This window comes from Apostichopus japonicus, chromosome 19 (genome assembly GCF_037975245.1).
Source record: "Apostichopus japonicus isolate 1M-3 chromosome 19, ASM3797524v1, whole genome shotgun sequence".
In the NCBI taxonomy this organism is placed as follows: domain Eukaryota; kingdom Metazoa; phylum Echinodermata; class Holothuroidea; order Aspidochirotida; family Stichopodidae; genus Apostichopus; species Apostichopus japonicus.
The window spans coordinates 19,138,851-19,158,496 of NC_092579.1; the positions used below are offsets into that span (position 1 = coordinate 19,138,851).

At 37.2% G+C, this 19,646-nt stretch overlaps 2 protein-coding genes across 3 annotated transcripts; one reads left to right on the top strand and one right to left on the bottom strand.

Moving 5' to 3' along the window:
* Positions 1-605: 605 nt before the first annotated feature.
* On the bottom strand, positions 606-7,471 carry LOC139959857 (cytochrome b-245 chaperone 1-like). The gene is made up of 5 exons (XM_071957758.1): positions 7,293-7,471; positions 5,692-5,813; positions 5,077-5,173; positions 3,683-3,827; positions 606-3,178 (listed from the first exon to the last, which is right to left on the bottom strand). The coding sequence occupies exons 1-5, from the start codon at positions 7,378-7,380 to the stop codon at positions 2,983-2,985; spliced, it is 648 nt and encodes a 215-aa protein (XP_071813859.1). The 5' UTR covers positions 7,381-7,471; the 3' UTR covers positions 606-2,982.
* Positions 7,472-7,517: 46 nt separating this feature from the next.
* LOC139959849 (nucleolar protein 11-like) lies at positions 7,518-19,259 on the top strand. 2 transcript variants are annotated; one of them, XM_071957735.1, is made up of 15 exons: positions 7,518-7,684; positions 8,402-8,515; positions 8,885-9,157; positions 9,647-9,791; positions 10,067-10,185; positions 10,849-10,921; positions 11,481-11,758; positions 12,753-12,827; positions 13,470-13,642; positions 14,413-14,538; positions 15,207-15,308; positions 16,348-16,426; positions 17,248-17,322; positions 18,167-18,274; positions 19,109-19,259. In XM_071957735.1, the coding sequence occupies exons 1-15, from the start codon at positions 7,556-7,558 to the stop codon at positions 19,238-19,240; spliced, it is 2,001 nt and encodes a 666-aa protein (XP_071813836.1). In that variant the 5' UTR covers positions 7,518-7,555; the 3' UTR covers positions 19,241-19,259. The 2 variants fall into 2 exon arrangements, with proteins under 2 accessions (XP_071813836.1, XP_071813837.1); XM_071957736.1 differs by having other exon boundaries at positions 11,484-11,758.
* Positions 19,260-19,646: the final 387 nt, after the last annotated feature.

The following is a 19,646-nucleotide window of genomic DNA, read 5'->3' on the forward strand; positions in this document are numbered from 1 at the left end:
AAACACCGTTTGCAAACCGCGATTTTTGTTTAGGTTTTGTCAATATGGTAGTTAAAATGTAGTTGATTATGAAGTGTTTAAGGTCTGTTGTATAGACCCCAACTATAGCACCCTATCTTGTTCGTAAAATGACCTCTTTTTACCAATTAGTCTGCAACGCCTGCCACATATTTTTCCTTGTAAGCGTCTTTGTGTGAACGCTGAATGATTTACTACACTGTAGACACGAACGTACTTCCAATGTTTACACAAAGAGCCTTTTAGTGTTAAGGAGCTATGCAGGCTAATTGTAGAGCCTGAGGTCGATTTACGACCGTGGTTGGTCGATTACATAATCACAAAACTTTCCTAGCAATAGTGTGCTATCATTTGAGCCAATAAAGCAGATCTTTATTGTTACAAATGAAAAGGATATTAAATTTCCTAGGGAAGGGAGAGGTAATTTCTGAAGCAATGATTAGGTATTATGTTCAGTCACTTTTCTTGAAGGGAGAGGGAAAGGAGTGAGGGAGAGGAAGTGGTGGTTTAAATCAGGGACTACAAACTATTACCAATAATACAGATATTGACTGACACTAAAAATAATAAAACAATGAAAAAAACTGAACATGAGATATTTAATTTTAATAAGACTCTGTCTGATTCACACATGCAATACTTTCTCATTCTCTGTCATAAATATTGATTAATGAGACAAATTCATTTAAGATTCAAAATACATAGAACTTGCATTAAGGTAACTTTAATCTGTTTAAATACCAGCTACATACTTACTGTACATTACGCAGGACTCAATGTAAGTACCTTATAGATTAACTATACTTCTATCTGAAGGCTCAACAAATGGAGTTCTATCTTTTTCTAGTTTACTTTTTTTCTTCTGAAACATGCCATGTTTGAAAGTTGAAAAAAACTAATAATGGCAGCTTGTCATGAAACTGATTCTACCAAATTCCAAAAATCTATGTTTTTTTTTAAATGACACACTACCTGCCATACTTTCTTTGCCAACTTATTAAGATAAAGGAATTCGTCAATATTTTGTGCATTACGATGGCACTGTGCGCACCTCAAAGTTTTCATACTGAACGATAATAATAACAGTTTACCATGCTTAATATACCATTTTGCAGTTGTAACAAGATAATACAAGATTTAATTGCACATGTTAATGATAAGAAAGGAACAGGCATGGGTTTTGCCCTTGATATAATGCAAAAAAAAAAAAAAAAAATCTTGCCCCTACCCCTTTTTCCTACTACAAACAATTGATCATGTGACCACATTTCTTTGTTTACTTTTCACATTTCTTTTCAATTTCATACAAATTTCTCTCACACATTTGACAACACTATAATATCTTGTTTACAAAGAAAATCAAAACAACACTGACAGCTTTATTTCAATCACAAATTATTTCTAATATAGGTCCTGAGATTGAGAATGTTGCATCATTTAAGTTGGTCATGCAGATTTCAGATTAATTCAAGTTTCTACCAAAATAAACAAACCTTGGACTATTTCTTATTGGTTAGATAGCACAACTCAAGCAGTAGAATACTAAACCTGTTCCCGTACATGACATTGCTCCAATGGAACACTGCCATTTCGAAACAGCTATTATTAAACATATATTCTTTCATACAATGAAGCCTTTGAATTCTGCAGGAAGACAAAATTATATTAGACAAGTTTCAAAGACCGAGGCTGCTCACCTCTTTTATGATGTAGCGTTATGCTCAAATTTATACTTCATTTCTCCATTTGTTGTTTTTGCAATATTGCAACGATTCGTAATTATCTGGAGGGTCACATCCAGAAAAAAAAACGTTTGCAAACTTTACGCTATTTGTGCATATAAAAATATGGGACAATGGACAATATTAATGACCTTTAAGGTGAAGTAGTTGACCTAATAAACAATTTTATATGCAAATGTAGTTTGCAAGCAACAAGGTTAAACATGTCATCAAATTCCATACAGGAAGACTGACACATACAAGTGTACTGTTACAGAAGTTTGCATTACTCTGGGAAGTCATGGCCCAAGTAATTCAATCTCAAACTTAAAGGGACACTAACAAGTTTATCAAGTCGTTCCCATAGAGGTAATACTATGACTAGATTCTCAACTGAATAGGTTCAGGAAAATTACTGATAGTGACTTTGACTCGAACGCAACATGAAGTGATACATCACTTGTGATACATTAAATACAGTCAAAGCATCAAGCGAGTTTGTTACCTGAATAAGGTCACCTATTAAAGGGCAACTATACTTTCATAACAAGAACTAGCCTATCTTGCATACTGGAATTAGGGCATAATTGATCTTGTTGTTATGGCCTGATTTCCCCCTTTTTGGGGGAGGGGACAAGAGGGAGGGAGGGAAGGGAAAGCAAGGGGAGGAGGGATAAGGAAGGCACGGTTTTGGACTAGTTACTCGAGGAAATCGGAAGGGAAAGTGGAGAATGGCAATATATGGTAATTGAAGAATATTCTGCTAGGGTCGAAACGTTAGACCCTTTAACTTTTAAATATAACCATCTAGACAGATTTTTCCAATAGATAATAATTTGGTAACAACTCTCTCTATCTTTGTGTATCTGTATAATATGCCACCAGAATGCTTGGATGTTGATAACAGTATTGTGCTCTGAGTATTTACCAGAGATAAAAGCTTGCAAATACAACATGCCTTTTTTTGGTGAAGGGGGGGGGGAGGAGTTGGGGAGTAAAATTGTTTGCTGACATACCTCATAGGATCTATTGCTGAAATCAACTTTTTTTAAATACTTCTGACCAATTGTGTCAGTCATCTCTCCTTCCCAAGCCCTTCACTTACTCCTACTTCCACTGCTAACCACTATAACCACTACTCAAAGCAAGTACAGAGAAGAATAAGAAGAACTGGACATTTGAGACGAGCCCTGACAGTACACAAAACATCGGCAGAAAAGATGACAAGACAAATGGGCACTTTTCAAGATGCAATTTCGATTTCTTCTGCTTCGTCAGCTGGCAGTTTCTCGAATGAGCATGAAGAGGAAGAAGTAGTCGAAGAGTTGTCCTCTTCTTCCGGTACCTCACTCTTCTCTATCTTTATTGGTTCTGTCGATCTATCGGCTTCACAGATCTGAAGGAAATCTTGGATGAAGTTCAATACTGCTAGGTGATTCCTGTATGTGACACAAATACACACTTGACAGGTTTAATTTTTTTTATAAACAACAACAAGTTTCATCAGAAAATTTCAACTTGCATGTAATAAGCAGGTAAAAAATGGTAAAAAGTTACAGGAAATGTAATAACAATCCTAGCAGGAATTCTCTGGAAAGCAAACTAAAATGAACACATAAGAAACCGGTTAAATAGACAGTTGATGCTGTATGGTGTAACTGCACAATGGAAATGTTAAGGGACAATTGTGTCATCAGCACTGTTATTAGTACTGCTTTCAGGTTATCATGAATAACTTGAGAAATTTCTCATGAATTCTTTTCCAAATTGCATACAATAAATCTCCTTGGACAAAAAAAAATGCATTTGACTATGAAAGCCCAAAACAGATGGCAGGACTGAAGGTGGGGAGGGGAGAGGTGAGGATCATGAGGGGGAGACAGAGGTAGCAACTAACACTTCAGATCCTTGCTTATGACCATTCTGTAACATGTTGTACTTACTCTCCAGAACCCCTAGTAGCTTTGATTGTAAGGGGTAAGGAATATCCATCTTTGAATACAAGCAGCAAATACTTGGCTTTACCAAAAAACTTGACTTCGTCTTCTGCCATCTGTGCATCAATTACATGAGAAAGGGGAGCTGTCACTATTAAAGAAAAGGAGAGAACAAAAGTTAAAACCAAAGGGGAGGAGGTGGATGGAATACCAACAAAAATAAAACAGTTACATGGGTTGTCATAGACAGGCTCATAGCAGCCATTTTCCAAAATTTCCAGGGTTTGGTAGATGGAATTCCATTGCAAATTGCTTACTAAATCCCTTACTGGATTGCAGCTGTTCCTTTAACAGGGGAAATTTTCGAAGGTCGTCTGGTTGTCTGAGACGGCCAAATTTCTGTTGGGATAACCAAACTCAGCTGTGGAGGTCACCTGGTGGGACGACTAGTTGCTAAATTCAAATTCAGATTGCATAATGTAACTTAATACCCCCAAATAGGTAAAATGATAAACTGGTATGACCACCAACATTGGTGTCCTATTCATGAACCTATTACACATATCTCCTACAGTGTACATATCAGTGTTGAGTGTTCTATTAACCAAACCTACACATCTTTTCTTAAGTGTACATACTGGTGTTCTATTCACCAAACCTACAAGTATCTCCTACAGTGTACATATTGGTGTTCTATTCACCAAACCTACACATCTCTCCTACAGTGAACATATTGGTGTTCTATTCACCAAACCTACACATCTCTCCTACAGTTTACATACTGGTGTCCTATTCACCAAACCTACACATCTCTCCTACAGTGTACATACTGGTGTTCTATTCATCAAACCTACACATCTCTCCTACAGTGTACATATTGGTGTTCTATTCACCAAACCTACACATCTCTCCTACAGTGTACATATTGGTGTTTTATTCACCAAACCTACACATCTCTCCTACAGTGTACATACTGGTGTTCTATTCACCAGTCCTACACATCTCTCCTACAGTGAACATATTGGTGTTCTATTCACCAAACCTACACATCTCTCCTACTGCACATATTGGTCATTGTTCATATCTTGATACCTTTTTTTGGGCAACCAAATTTACTGTTCCGACAACCAATATGTAAGGCATGGTTCGAGAGACAACCATAAAAGAATCCATAACAATTTTGCCCTGTTTTGTATAAGATAAATATTAGAAAGCCCCTGCAGAAGGCTGGAACTCATTGCAGGAATTTCTTTCCAAAGTCATCCTCTTTTGTCCGAAATAATTTTATAACAGGCCTCACCATTTGCTACATTTCCATGATAAAAACTACTAACCTTGTTTTTAATTTTTATGTTACACCTAAAGATGTATGAATCCTCATACTTAAGCAGGTGTCTTACCTACATTGCATGACTCCTTACGGGCAAAGACGACTCTCTCTACTAAGCTGAGACGTTTCAATTGCACAAGGTCCTTCTTCCTGTCTAGAATACACTCCTAGTGACAGAAAACGGAGGGGTGTATGAAAACATTGGTTTATCACAGAAAACATTTTCAGAACGGAGGCAAAAACATAAGAATGGGGTTAAACAGACAATTTCGGAGATGGTTAAGTGAAGCAAAGAGAACAATTGCTTGATAATACCATAATTCACACTCGGGGTGAAAAGACCCCTACGGGCGGGCAATGGCCCGTCTAGGCTATTGGGCATGAGTTTTAACTCAATTAATTTGGCAAATTTTTGTTCTTTTTTAACCAAGTTTGATATTTAATTGACAAATGTCAGTGTAAAACAAACTTCCTCCTTCCCATCCCCCCCCCCCTTCCACCAAACCAAAACAAATTTACTCTTTGTTTTTTACACTTAAATACTGGTTAGACTTTTTTGTGACATGGATCTTATATCAATGGCAAAAGGTACAAAACTTTGTGATGTCACAGCCATTACCTGTGATGTCACAGCCAGTATTTGTTATATCACCACAATCCCATGACAATTGGCAACCTTACTCACCTCCCAATCATCTAAAGATAGGAATGCACCCAACACACCACAGGAAAAACAAAACAGCTTCCACAACATAGAGTCATCTTCATGAGAGAATACAACCACTCCAAGGCCGATGGACAATATTCCTGAAATGAAAGCAAATTAAACAAACAAACTTAAACCAGGCACATGACTATACCACTTACTGTATGCAAATAAAAACACCTGCTGAGAGTGCAAAATATTTGCAACACATAATTTTGTAAATTAATAGGAAATGTGTCATGTGATCAAACCGAACTGTTCAAAAAGACATTATGGATTAATGTTGAAACTGGAGGTGTTCACTAATTAGTAATAGTCGAATGTCCTCCTTTACCCACAAAGCAATCTAGACTTGATATAGGAGTACTTCTCATGAAATGTTCTCATAGTTCAGAAAATTTTGTTCCTCATACATCTTGTTATATGTTAAGTATCTAGAATAACAAGCTCTCAGGCATTGGTCACGTTAGTATGAATGCATGAAAAACAGCTAATGGGACCATAATTCACGACAAAGGACTAGTCTTGGCCTTACAAAATTTCAAAATTAAACTGTTCCTAGCAGTTGCCTAAGAGCTATTTCAGGGAATTTAACCTTTCTGTAACCACCCAGGGCAATAACAAATTTAGGTTATTACCTAGATTTATGCAAATCATAGTAAATTGTTCAAACATTCAAAATAGCTTTTGATACAAAAATGGGTGCCTGGAACCTGGATAATTTACAAAACCTTTCATATTCAACTTGAAATCATCATTTTTACACTTCGGGTACTAATTTAGAATCTGTACCATTTGACCCTACTTCCTAACCCCTAACCCTACTTCCTAACCCTACTCCCTAACTCTATTCCCTACTTCCTAACCCTAATTCCTAACCCCTAACTCTACTCCCTAACACTACTTCCTAACCCCTAACCTTATTCTGCCGATTCGAAGTAAGCTTTCCCATTCATATGGTATGGATTCTAAAGTTATGCCACACTTCCTATACATGAGTCTTGCATCAAAATATTAACAATTCAAAGGAAAACTGCTTCAGTTTGCTTTACCGGTTGAAGATGTTGGAACGGGAGATTTTATTGGAGATCCTACCATGAGAGTTGCCAGGTAACAGGCTACCGAATATAGGCCATAAAATGGTACTTGTGGAGTAAAATAAGTGATGCAATACAAATATGGGCTGCATACTGTTAATTATTATTATAAAGCAAAGAAATGGCTATAGGGATCACCACTAAGTAAGGGCTGGGTAACTCAGTTGGTATAGAGCACTGGGCTTGTAACCCAGACTCCAGAGGATCCTATTCTAGCTATAAATTCTTTGCTCTTTTCCAGATATTATTTTGTAACCAGATTTGCTTGTTTTACCCTACAATACTGTTGTGCAGGAACAATAAATGAGTATGATTATCCCCTATGATTGACGGACTTAGGCCTATGTTCCCTAACACTACCTACTATACAGAGGCTAACCCAACCTATAGTCATAATTCCTATAACGAGTAACGTTAATCATTTTCTCATACTGTCTTACTCATACTCATACAAAGGTGGGTACGTTTTTACTCACAACCCACCTATGAAAACACTCCATGAACGCAATCCTGGTTTTCTAACTAAATGTAGAACTTCGGAATTCTTCAATTTGACATTCATGTACGTCATTTCAGATTTGTTAATGATTCGCTTCTGGATGAGTTAATCCGTTGTTGTGTTGCATTTGTTTATGTTTTTCAGCTGTTCTAGATGCAATGTTGAATCTAGTTCACGAATCTGGTGCTGAATCTGTTGCTCGCTATCTTCAATCTGGCAACTGCTACAATGCCAAAGGATCGTAAACATGGCAGTGCTACACGACGGAGTGAAGGTTTATCAAGGAATTGGGACGGATACCGTAATAGGAATAGCTTCATCATCCACTGAAAATGAAATAATCGTCACAAAGCTTCGATCTGTTGAGACGTTTAAAGTTAGCATAACTCCTAGAAAGTTTTCTTAATAAAAGATACTAACCAGGCCTAGATGATTCTGTGTAACATGTGGGGCATAATTTAGTGTTGGGATGGCCCAGTTACGCGATGTTTCTAGCCTAGATTGCCCTCTGTTACTGTTAAGACTGGGCCTACCTAATTATACTCGGTCAAACTTCTTAAGATTTATTGTTCACAGTAACGTTTTCCAAACGTAATAAGTTGGTGTGCATTATTACTTATAAAAACACAAAATGACCAGTCTAACTATTACAATTGTTTATAATCTACTGAAGAAACAAGGCCGTGGCTATTCTTATACGACGAGTCGTAACAATTATTTATAAACTATTCTTACGACAAAGGCAAATTCAAGAGTAGTAAAGTAAATAAAGCAACTGCGCATGTAGTAGGGGTAACCCTAACCCTAAACATAACCCTAAACCTCGATCCTAACCCTTACCCTAACCCTAACCGGAAATTATTGTTACTCCTCGTCGTAAAAATAGTACTCCTGGTCATGAAAATAGCAACTGCGCATGCGTAGTCGGAAATTATTCTTACGACTAGTCGTAACAATAGCCACTTTGAAGAAACAAATTTGTTGTGCTGATTTGTGTATATGGTGGTCAGTCATAGCCTGCTTTTGCAAATCTGACAAATTGAAAGACAGTATATTAAACCAATAAAGTTATGAATTTTATCTCTTTCATCAGGTCGGAGACACAAAAGCATTAAGCAGTTGGTCAACAAAATTGCCATTACCTTTTTCATGTCCTGTGATCTTCAACCAGTCATCAAATGAATTTGTTGGAATTTGTAACCAAAGTGTAAGTATCATTATAAAAAGTTTGAAAATGTTTTGTTTACACTGACAAGTAAAATATGTACATACAACAGTAAGACCTATACATCATGTGAATGACTTAAATTGTACAATTTAAGTTTATTTCCTGTCAAAGTAGTCACTCACCTTTCCTGTGGTAGAATGCAGGCAGCAACATGTATTTGTCAAATGCACTGTATAGAACCATTCATAGGACATTTGAAACTAATCATGGGTCAGGTGATATCTGTTCCAAATCGGTTTGCTTATTGAGTCCAAGTAAAAACGTTTTAACGATGCAAGTTTAAATGCAAAGTTCCAATCTGGGCCTGATCAGTCTTCCTAATTCTCATTTCTGGATACCATGTTACAGTCCTTGGCAAGGTGGACGTACGAGACTCAAGATTTAAGCAAGAAACATTTCAAAGACGTAGGATCTGATGTCAGATCACTATTAACATCCGATGAGCTGGACGAGCCAGTGGTAATATTTTGCAACGGATATGTCGAGGGTCTCGACTCGGTCTCTGCTAATAAAAAGAAAACGAGAGGAAGGAAACTACTCCGGAATGAGGAAATAATGAACCAGTGGTTGGCAAAGGAAGGACAAACAGTGAATGTTGTGCTTCTTACAAGCAGGGCAGAGGTAAAGAACAAACTTTGGGCATGACCCCAAGGTTGTCATTCTCTTCTGAATTGATTTCATTCTTGCCTCAGGGCACCAAGAAAAACATTTGGCTTTACTTTGTAAGGCCGTCATCTCATTTGACATCTAGCGCTCAGTTCCGATTACAGTTAATCAAAATAAAACAAAAATGTTAGCAAACTGCTTATCCACTAAAGAGCCTGTGTAAGAGAATGAGTAAAAGTCAGAGGGCCAGACGAAGAAGATGCTGCTAGGATCGAAACATCAGGCCCTCTTACTTTTACACATACAATTAATCAAACTTAGTTGCCCTGCTAGACTTGATGTGAGTTTTTCAAGCTCTTCTAACCTTTGAAATCCATAAATTGCTAATGGCTAACATTATAGTTGCACAAAGAATGCACACAGGGTCATTTTTCTTATATTGTGCATTTTTTGCTCTGTGACAAACAGTTATAGCACTTTTCTTCTCCTTGCTGTTTTTTGAAGGGATACCAACTTTTAATGACTCCTATTCCCTGTGAAGATGGAGGCACAGCAGTTCGATGTTCACTTAAAAAACCAACGGAACAAAGCACAGTCTGTGACTCCTGCGTCTTCGAGGATGGAAATATGTCAAGCCTGTTCATACTCTGTGAGTGATATTTCAGTCATGTAAAATGTAATGCATATGTGAAGTTACAAAAGCAACTTTAACACTTCATAAAAGCTTTGTAATACTGCTTTATTTTCTCTCTGTCAGGGCATTTATAAATCAGTATATGAAAACTACATAACCTTTTAGAATAGCTTCTAATACTTTGTGGAGTACCAAACACATTGAAGTAAGCATACACCTTCATATATCCTACAGGAATCAGTTTATAACTCACAAAAGTAAACCTTCATTGATTCCTTTCATTTTCTCAGGGAGTGATGGATCGATTTGGCGGTACCATCTGGCAGCAGTGACACAACAGGAGGACAGAGCATCTCATCTGGATGGTCAGAGGATATTAAAACTATCATCTGAAAATAACTTGTCAAAAGTAATATATTTCACTTCTGTGGCTTATAGACATATCAACCTTTTCAGTGGTGTCCTGTCGTTGTGTATCCATGCAAATATGTTAGAATGTTTATGTGCTAATTTCTACAGGGTGTATTGGTATCCACTGGGGATATGACCAATGAGCTGTTTATATTGTTACATCGTAAATTTTTGAAATGATCAGTAATAACATTCACCACTTGATGGTATACCAAGTGGTTTAGTTAGCATTAGTTGGAGGGGGGAGGTTGGGTGGTGGAGGGGAGGGGAGGGGTACCTCAGTAGTAATGTCAGAAAGTTGACAAAGTTTCACAGACCAGATTGCACACTCATTTATCAGTGATTTAGAATGATCCTGGTGGTTCAGTTAATATCTCCATTGGTCTGTCAGTTAAAAATCTTGATTGGTTCGGGATGATGATGTATATGTGGACATCACAGGTCCATTTTCTATTCCCAGACAATGACACAGCCAAGATGGTGTCATCTCAAATGTAGCAGATAAATGCAAATGTTGTTGTAAAATATCTTTCTTCCCCTAATGGTACTCATTTTAACACAGGCGAGGTAGCATCATAGATATTTAGTTTAGTTAGTAATTGTAAACATTTGTGTTAATATCCTTCCTTTCCCTCTACTGTTCTCTCTGTGTTTATTTCAGGTGTGCATTGAGGTTGTCCATGCTGATTTCATAGCAGTTTCTGGTATCACAGGTCTGGACAGTCAAACGTCAGGTGACAGTCACTTTAAAAATGCTAGCCTACACTTTTGGGTTCTCATGGCAAAAGCAAACATCAGACGCAACATGTACTTGTGTTGTCTGATATGTTCATGTACAGCATTTTGAGGAATTAGGGGCTGGAGAGAGGTAGGAGTTGGGTGAGGAATAAGGGGCCGGAGAGAGGTAGGAGTTGGGTGAGGAATGAAGGGCCTGAGAAGTAAGATTTCGGTGATAATGGTGATGGGGATAACTTTCTGAAAAATGGCTATACACTACTTATCTTTTCTAGTAGCTTCTCCTGCTCCATTTATTATTGTCTCTGTTTGAAGAAAATGAAAAACAACAACATACACCCTATGTCTGCTATAACTTGGTGGGACCTTACATTAATTTGTTTTCCCCCTCCTCGAAGAGACTTCAGACGAGGGACTAGAAATATATTGTTGCAGAGATTTAGTGGATCCAACAGGCCCATCCCCCTCCCCACCCCCCCCCAATAGTAGGATAGTGCCCACTCTATTGTTATTTTGCAACTGAAAGGTTTCAGTAGATTTTATATTTTCTTTCCTTAGTAGAAAACCTCTCTATATGGAGCATCCCTTACGGTACGTTGCAAGGCCATGTGACTCTCTCAACGGCCAAGGAATCTACAAATAAAGACAGTGGGAGAAGACATCTAGTCTATCTTCACAAGTATCTCATTTCTGCCACACCGGACTCTCTGACCTGCCATTTCTGCCGCTGTGACAATGGCACCCTGGCTCAAGCTCTTGGGAAGTTATCTACCGTTCAAGTGGATGATAATGATCAGAGGGAAAATTTGACTATTAACTGGAGCACAGATGATAAGGTAACAATGTCATATAGAAAGGGTTTTTTTTTGGGGGGGGGGGGGAATGGGTGTCTTTATATGATATCAGTTTGGTTTCAATGCCAACATTTTTTAACATTCTGTGGTGAACATACAAAAAGAATAACAAAGAGCACATGAATGGTTTTCAGGTCCTAGTGACACTATGACATCACATATTTATACAAAAAAAATTATATGTAGATTATTATATAAACCAAATATGATTGTTGGGTTTGTGTCTGGTCGGTAGACGTGATACTTTTCATTGGTGTTAATGTGAAGTGATGAATTAATCTGAATTGAGTTGCATCTGTTTTCCAAGACAGTAATTGGTAGCTCGCCCGTTTTGTTTCTCAATGTTTGAGGAGTGTCATATTTATTATTGCCCATGAAACGCCTTGCACTTAGTATCTATACTAGATAACCCAAAATACCCCAAGTATGAGTACAAATCTATAACAGTGAGCATGTACCGGCAAGTATTTGTGAAAGCGTTGTGGTCAAGTGGTTAAGGCAGTGGACTTGTAATCTGAGGTTTGCAGGTTCGAGTCCTGGCCAGATCATTATGTTGTGTCCTTAGGCAAGGCACTTTATCTCCATTGCCTCTCTTAATACCCAGGTGTATAAATAGGGACTTGCGTGGTAACTTGTAAATAGTTGCACGTGCCGGTTTGTGGCTGCATCCTATGGGAAGTTCCCCAAGAGGACACATTGATGTGGTGCACTGTAGTGCCCCGAGAGGAATTGTTTGAATTGTGCGCACTTTGGTGTGTGGGTGTGACAAGTTACCAATGACCAGGGTTAAGTTTTAAAGTCATGTGAGAAGAATTTGGCTGCAGAACAAGACTGTAAACATTCCAACTTTTTTAACTTTACCGACAACTGTTATGCTATAACACAAGTACAGACTTTCTCTATGTCTGGTGGAAAGTATGTCCTAACCAACTCCAACACCTGATTGTTTTGTTCATGATTTGTTTTTTTTTGGCAGGAACAAAGTATATCATCCGTGGAAATCGCTAGTACTAAAGAAAGAACTCTGAGCATGCTGCTAGGATCAACTAAGGTAATGATGGGCATCATAAATTAAGACTCCTGACGCTTCTTGTCTTGTGTGTTTTGTTTTGTCCATAAATGAAGTATGATATTGTGTCCCTTTAAACTTGATCTTTCTGATAGAAATATTTTATTAAGCTTATAAATTATTTTGGATAGAGTACAGCTCTGTCAGTGTCAGTATATTAAATGTTGTTGAAGTTTGGCGTATTTTTTGTGGTAAAAGTAAAGAACAGTAGAGGAATTGACAGATCTTTCAACTTTCAATGATTAAAAGCAATTTAACTACTCTGGCTTTTTTCCTTCAATACCCTCCTTCCATCACTCTTGTAGTAAATGCTAGAACCGTAACTGGATGGACACCAGATGAGAAGTTTTAGGCTACACAGGATTTAGCATTCCTCACATCCATTATCCATACATGTCTGTCTAGCATTAAAAACAAAGATCGGCATCGAAGTCTGATCAATGATCGGATTTATAACTATTTTGATATTTGTGACATTTTTATGTTTATGAATATTTCAACATGAGGCCATGTTTTCCTTTTAAGTTCTTCAAAATATCACTGTCTTTACATAGATAGAATTCATTGTTTATTATTATTATTTTTCTTAAGTTATTATTCTGTTATTATTGCCTTCTTTTGAAGGTTAACAAAACCGTGTTGCGGAAGGACATAGAGTCGCTTCGGGCTCACAACCCTTCAGACATATTAGACATCCTGAAGAAGGTGGCCGAAGATTTCCAGAAGAGAAAACCAAAGAAGGGGTTGCCAGGGACAACGTTAGAGATTGTCGTAATCATATCAAGTTTAGCAGGGAGGTTTGTTATTGATTTATTACTTTTTGTTTGTTTTGATTTTTTTGCTTTGTGTTAATTAATTTGCATATGAAGCCTTAAGCTGAAGTTGTCATTGTTATGACAAGCTGATTGATTGATCCATTGCTGGGAGGGCATGAAGAGATTGTCCATCGCCATGGAAGTAGAAAATTTGTCGATCTGCTGGGAATGCAGTAAAGGTTATCATAAATTCAGTAAGGCACCTTGCCAAAAAGAAACCCCTCGAGCAAGACTGAATCATAACCAAATAAAAAAGATTATCTTGGTAGTGACTGTATACAACAATATGTGTTTTGACCTTCCAACCAGTAAGTGGTCACGGTAGAAATCAGCGAAAGAGTTGCGTTTACTGTCCCAATCAGCGGTTATTATAACAAGCTTCAAGCTTTTATTCCTTTAAATATGAATTCAAAGTAAGAAGAAAGAAAAAAGACGATCATTTTCATGATGCCCTTTTTTATGCTTAATTCTTTGTTGTGTGTCTTGGAATGAACATTAACAGTGACCTGTAAATTATGCACAGTTCTCTAACCTGACAGTGTTGTCTCATTTTCTAACATCTCGTCCTATTTTGAACACTTTCGATAATCATCAAGTTCCTAAAAATTGTTGAACTATTATTCTTGAACTTTCTTGAAATTTTCTGCCCTGTCTTGCACTCTTGCATAATGAGATTTGAATATTTATTGGTGAACAATTGTAACTTTTTTATGATGATCAAACATATCTTGTATATTTGTATTTTTTTACAGTGCGTGTCCTGAATTTCTGTCGGCGGTGTTAGAGGATGCCAATGCTAACCTGATCCTGACGTGTCTGGAGCGCATAAAAGATCTACCAGAACCATTTGTGGTCAAATGTCTAGAACTCATCCTCAGGTGAGGGCTTTTTAAATGTAAACATTGCAACTAGTAACGCTATCTAGTGTGGTTTATCACAATGTCCCTTTAGTTCGAATCAGGTTTGATATTTTCTCGTCTAATGTGTTGTTATAACTTGTTTAAATTTTACGTTTGTTTGGTTTCATTTTTTTACTGGAAGGATTCTTGAAAGAAACTTCTTTGGTTAATTCAGTATAACCCATCATGCAACTGAAGATGATTCTCAGATGTTCTCCACAAAGAAGAGGGCCGAAGGAAGTTGTTGGGGGGGGGGAGGGGGGAGGCATAAAAGGAATGCTGTGAGAGGTGGGGCTTGTGCCTGTCTGAGACATAACCCAAGAAGTTTTAAAGATAGATACATAGACTTAGAAGTAAACTCCAATTGAAGGAGTTGTGGAGAGGTGTGTCGTTGACATATTGTGTACATCACAGCAGAGTTTATCCTGCACAAATTATAGAAAAGGGCAGAGGTGATGTTTATATCGAAGTTAAATATAAATTCTAGTCATTTAAATACCTGTCCTTGACATAAATGAGGTGTAAACTATGTTGTTGACAAAGAGTCCCTGAATGTATTAAATTGATTTCTGTGCTATTATTGCATTAAAATAAAAACAATGCTTTGATGATCTATAGTAGTGATTTTCTCTTTTTCTTTTATGCAGTTTCGAGGAAGGTAAAATACCTGCCTTAAGTCGGAACAGAGGAAATGTCCGCCCGAATGTTGGCAAACTCTGCCCATTGGGGCCAAAACAAGCTTGGTGCCTGTATCCTTTTGAACATAATTTCGAACCATATTAGAATTGTGAGGAGTAGTAATAATTTGGTTGTGTTGTGAATTATGAAATTATCTTCAATATCATGAAATTAGTATCGTATTAATCAAAGCAGCTCACATAGATTGCTCAGGAAGTTGCCATAGCTACCATGTTTCATTCATCAAAAGTTTGCAGTATTCATTTCATGTTTCATTTCTTTTGTCGGAGATTCATGAAACAGGGTTCAAGATCATCAAATTGCAAAAATTACCCTTTTAAAAAATCCAAATTAAATTTAATATAAAATTCACTTTAAATGGTTGTTCCACAAAGTTTTAAACTTAGTACTATTTTATTTCTGGTATAATACCTTGCATCCTTTTACCTCTGAAAGAATTTCTGTTGAGGTTTCTTGCAATTTTAATTAATTGACAGCCTTGTTGATAAAAATTCACATGCATCCCACATGCTTTGACTGAAGAAAGCCATTCAATATAGAATGCAGTACTTTCAAGGCTGTTTCTATTTTTCCCATTAGTGAGTAATTATGTAAGTGAAGTATCTTTGAAGTGCCTTCAAGTCACCACGACAATCTATGCTTGGACTGTTTTCTCTAGAATATGACACAGCTTATACTGGATGTATGAAATGTAGCAGTATCATAGGATTGCGGACATTTCCTGCTGTGCTTTCTTTAAAATATGGCACTTTGTCGTAAAAATTTGTGCTTGATTTGCAAGATTTACTAAAAAATGACATAAAGAACTGGCGATTTTGTGTAGAAGTTTCAATGTGATTTTAGTCGTTCCTAGCACATTGTTGAAACATGAAGTTTATCTGTGATATAATATTCTGATTTTAAGTTTTCTTTGTCTCTTGCTTATCTCACTGTGGCCATTTTTGTTGCTGATCTAAGAATCTTCACTTCGTCATGATCATCACTACATCTTGACGAAGCAGAAACTTTACAGAATTGCCATATCGAGCTTGTTAACTGTGTTTGAATAGTAAAAACATAAGACATTTCTCCTTAACTCTTATTGGTCAGAAACCAAGTCTTGGGTTGTCCATTCAATACTGTATTTCTCTTGTCCAGTATGAAGAAGGTCCAGTTTGATTTAATTTTGGTAAGTTATGTATTGTTTGTATATTTAAAGCAGACTGTGTAACACATTACCCTGTGTACTTCAGCCAGGTGGGTGATACAAATCACTGTTTTACATCTATGGCATGGTGGGTGGGGGTGGGGGGCTGTGGGGAAAGGAATCTGACAACTTAATTGGAGTTCTATCACTTTGGAAAAATTTTGCTCATGATTTGTTAGCACACTTGTAATAAGTACTTAATTTAATCACTTAGACTTTATTGTGGAGGCTGGCTTAGAGAAAAACCCAATTACTTCCTCCTCTGGCCCAGTGGCACCTGGTTTGCTTTTCCTTGGTATCTGATTGCCGAGAAATACCTCTGAATGAACATTCAAATTTGAGCTAAATTTGTCATTTACCTTTGAGCAAAAATTGTGTCCTTGAAAGAGGGATGTTTGACTAATCCTCAAATGATGGAACAGTGGGTGCAACCACGTATACTATGATAACAATCAGGGGGTATCAGTTCCCCCCCCCCCCCAGTTTACAAAGGTTGAACAAAATATGGACAGTTCAGGTCATAGCTTGAAATTTAAGTCGTTGCTACAAAGGCAAACCATTGGTAGATCAGCAGTAGTTTTATGTTTTAAACTGTTAACAAGTGTATATTTTATACCTGAGTATTAAAGTCAACAACAGAGAACTGACTGGAGGAAATATAAACACATGGGAGAGGGCAAAAGTATTTTTCGGCTAGAATGGTTATCAGACCAATGAGCTCAGGAATTCTTTTTTCCTGCTAAATATTCAAGAACCTGGGTAACACTACCAGCTACTTTAAATTTCTTTCACTTTTTTTGCAGCTGTTTCTGAAGTACTTGGCGTTTCTGGTCAGTAAAGAATGCCAATGGAGCGAAGGAGATCTACCTGATGAAACTGTAAGTAAGATATGTAAAGAGTTTATCCTAATCACATTTGTCGAATTTTCCAATCTATGTTAATCTGAATTGTATTTTCAAGTAGTATTAGACATACCTTTGTTTTACTCTCCTATGTAATCGCATATGAGCACACTATTCATTGGAGTAAAAGTTGCCCAATGTCGCTCCTTGATGATTATGGATGAAACAGTTAGAACTGTTTCATTGTTTTATCATCATACTTGAGTTTATTTCAAAAAGACTTTCTTTCTTTGTACCATTTAAATTGTTTTTATATTGTCATTGACAATAAGTCTAAAAAGCTTGAACATCTTTCAATCCAAGAAGCATTGCTTGAAAGGTAGAAAAAAGACACACTGAAACATTTTGAAAGGAGTTAGTAGCGTTAGAGATAACTGTGATAGAGATAACTGTCATGAACAGTTTCCCCAAACAGCTAAGAAAAAATGTTAGGGGGAAAAGGAACATATGAGGAGAATGACAGATATAGACACTTCCTACCCATCGAAGATCTTCCTGAATTCAAACCTGAATTCAATATTTATCTGTCTCTCAACTTCCCCCCTCCCCACCCCCCGAGAAGTGTTAAGGAAAATGTTTTTGTCTAGAAAGAAGGTTCTGTGCCTACAACCCTAGGTAAATTTTGAGCCCCCTAAACAAAGAAGTCTAGCTATGTCCTAGATTCGAACATCAGGGCTAGTCAACGTTTTGAATGCAAGAAAGTCTTTTTTAGTAAAAAGCAAACTAAGTGGGTGTATTTCCATGATTAATGACTTTGCATGATTTTGTATTTCAGTGTTAGTTATTGATGGTATTGGATATAATTTCATTCTCCTAATAGCTTGTGGACTGGATCTCTGTCACTCTCGATGCTCATTTTACTCAACTTATCTTGACTCCCGAAGCCAAAGACATCCTTGTCAGTCTCCAGAGTCACGTCCAACAACAGGTAAAGTATTATTAAACCTTGATATGAAAACTACCATCATGTTTACCTGATATGATAGACTTGTGATGAAAAAACTTGCCTGATTCTCTGATTCCTTGCAGCCTTCTTCCCTGCTGAGTAATATCATTATGCAGGGTCATTGCAGAGAGTTGCCATTTTGTCTAATGTGTGATGTCATACCACCACTAGATGAAACTACTTTTCTGTTTTTGGCTCCTTGCTGAACACAAAAGGCTTGAATTAATGAGATGGTGATGGCATGTGTGTGTATGTGATGCCTTGGCTTGTAAACATGATAGTTAAGACAGTTCATTTTGGGTGATAAACTTCATACATCTGAGGTCAACAAGGTGACGGGGCGATGTCCGAAAACCGTGTTAATAATGATAACTCCAAAAGGAAAACTTGGGTCAGATTCATACTTGGACTGAGTACAGATCCTGATTGTTTTCTTTGAAGTTCAAATGTAATTTGAGTTCAACAGAGGTGGAAGTTAAAAACCTTGTTAACAAGATTACTCCAGTAGTAAAGCTGGGGTTTAAAGTCATACTTGTTAAATTGAATACAAGTAATCGAGTGTTATCTTTGGAGGTCAAATGTTTCTCGACATCAATAGTGGTCACATCTGTAAACTTTCTGAACACGGTTGTTTATCAAATGTTCTAAGATAAAAGTTGGTTAGGATTCCCAAAGACTGTTAACATTCTGATTGTTCTCACTACAGCATATGGTGAACGGGGAAAAAAGATGTTAATGAAAACCAGTGTCAATATTTTGCAAATACTGTTGAAAATACCAATCTTTCTTTCATGCCTTTTTTACTTCTTTTCAAAGCTTGTATTTTATTCAGAGGTCAATGAAGTAAAGTGGTTTGTACAGGCAATATGCAAAACAGCAAAGAAGAGTCCCAAAGATATCAAACAGAGCAGAGAGAGCACTTACTCAGTCGAGTTTATGGAGTTATGATGATAGAAGAGTCGAGACTTGTGAGTACCAGACACTGAAGCACTCCTGGTGACTTACAATCAATCCCGCGCAGGCACTCGGTCAAATTTATGGAGTTATGATGATAGAAGAGTCGAGACTTGTGAGAACCAGACACTGAAGCACTCCTGGTGACTTACAATCAATCCCGCACAGGCACTCGGTCAAATTTATGGAGTTATGATGATAGAAGAGTCGAGACTTGTGAGTACCAGACACTGATGCATTCCTGGTGACCTAAAATCAATCCCATGCAGGTACCTGGTGGAATTTATGGAACAGCTATGACAGCAGATTTCAATCTCTATGACAGAGATTCTGAAGCCTTCATGGTGACTCCATAGCAACAACCATCTGTCGAGATAGTAAAATGAGTTAAAACTCATTA

Bases quoted from the DNA above. Each gene is read 5' to 3' on its own strand.
- LOC139959849 (XM_071957735.1), top strand. From the start codon at position 7,556: ATGGCAGTGCTACACGACGGAGTGAAGGTTTATCAAGGAATTGGGACG. The intron at 9,792-10,066 runs GTGAGTGATATT...TCATTTTCTCAG, and splicing joins GTCAAGCCTGTTCATACTCT to GGAGTGATGGATCGATTTGG. The intron at 15,309-16,347 runs GTATCCTTTTGA...CTTATTGGTCAG, and splicing joins CCAAAACAAGCTTGGTGCCT to AAACCAAGTCTTGGGTTGTC.
- LOC139959857 (XM_071957758.1), bottom strand. From the start codon at position 7,380: ATGACGTACATGAATGTCAAATTGAAGAATTCCGAAGTTCTACATTTA. The intron at 5,174-5,691 runs GTGAGTAAGGTT...TTCTGTCACTAG, and splicing joins TATCTTTAGATGATTGGGAG to GAGTGTATTCTAGACAGGAA. The intron at 3,179-3,682 runs GTAAGTACAACA...TGTCACATACAG, and splicing joins GCTACTAGGGGTTCTGGAGA to GAATCACCTAGCAGTATTGA.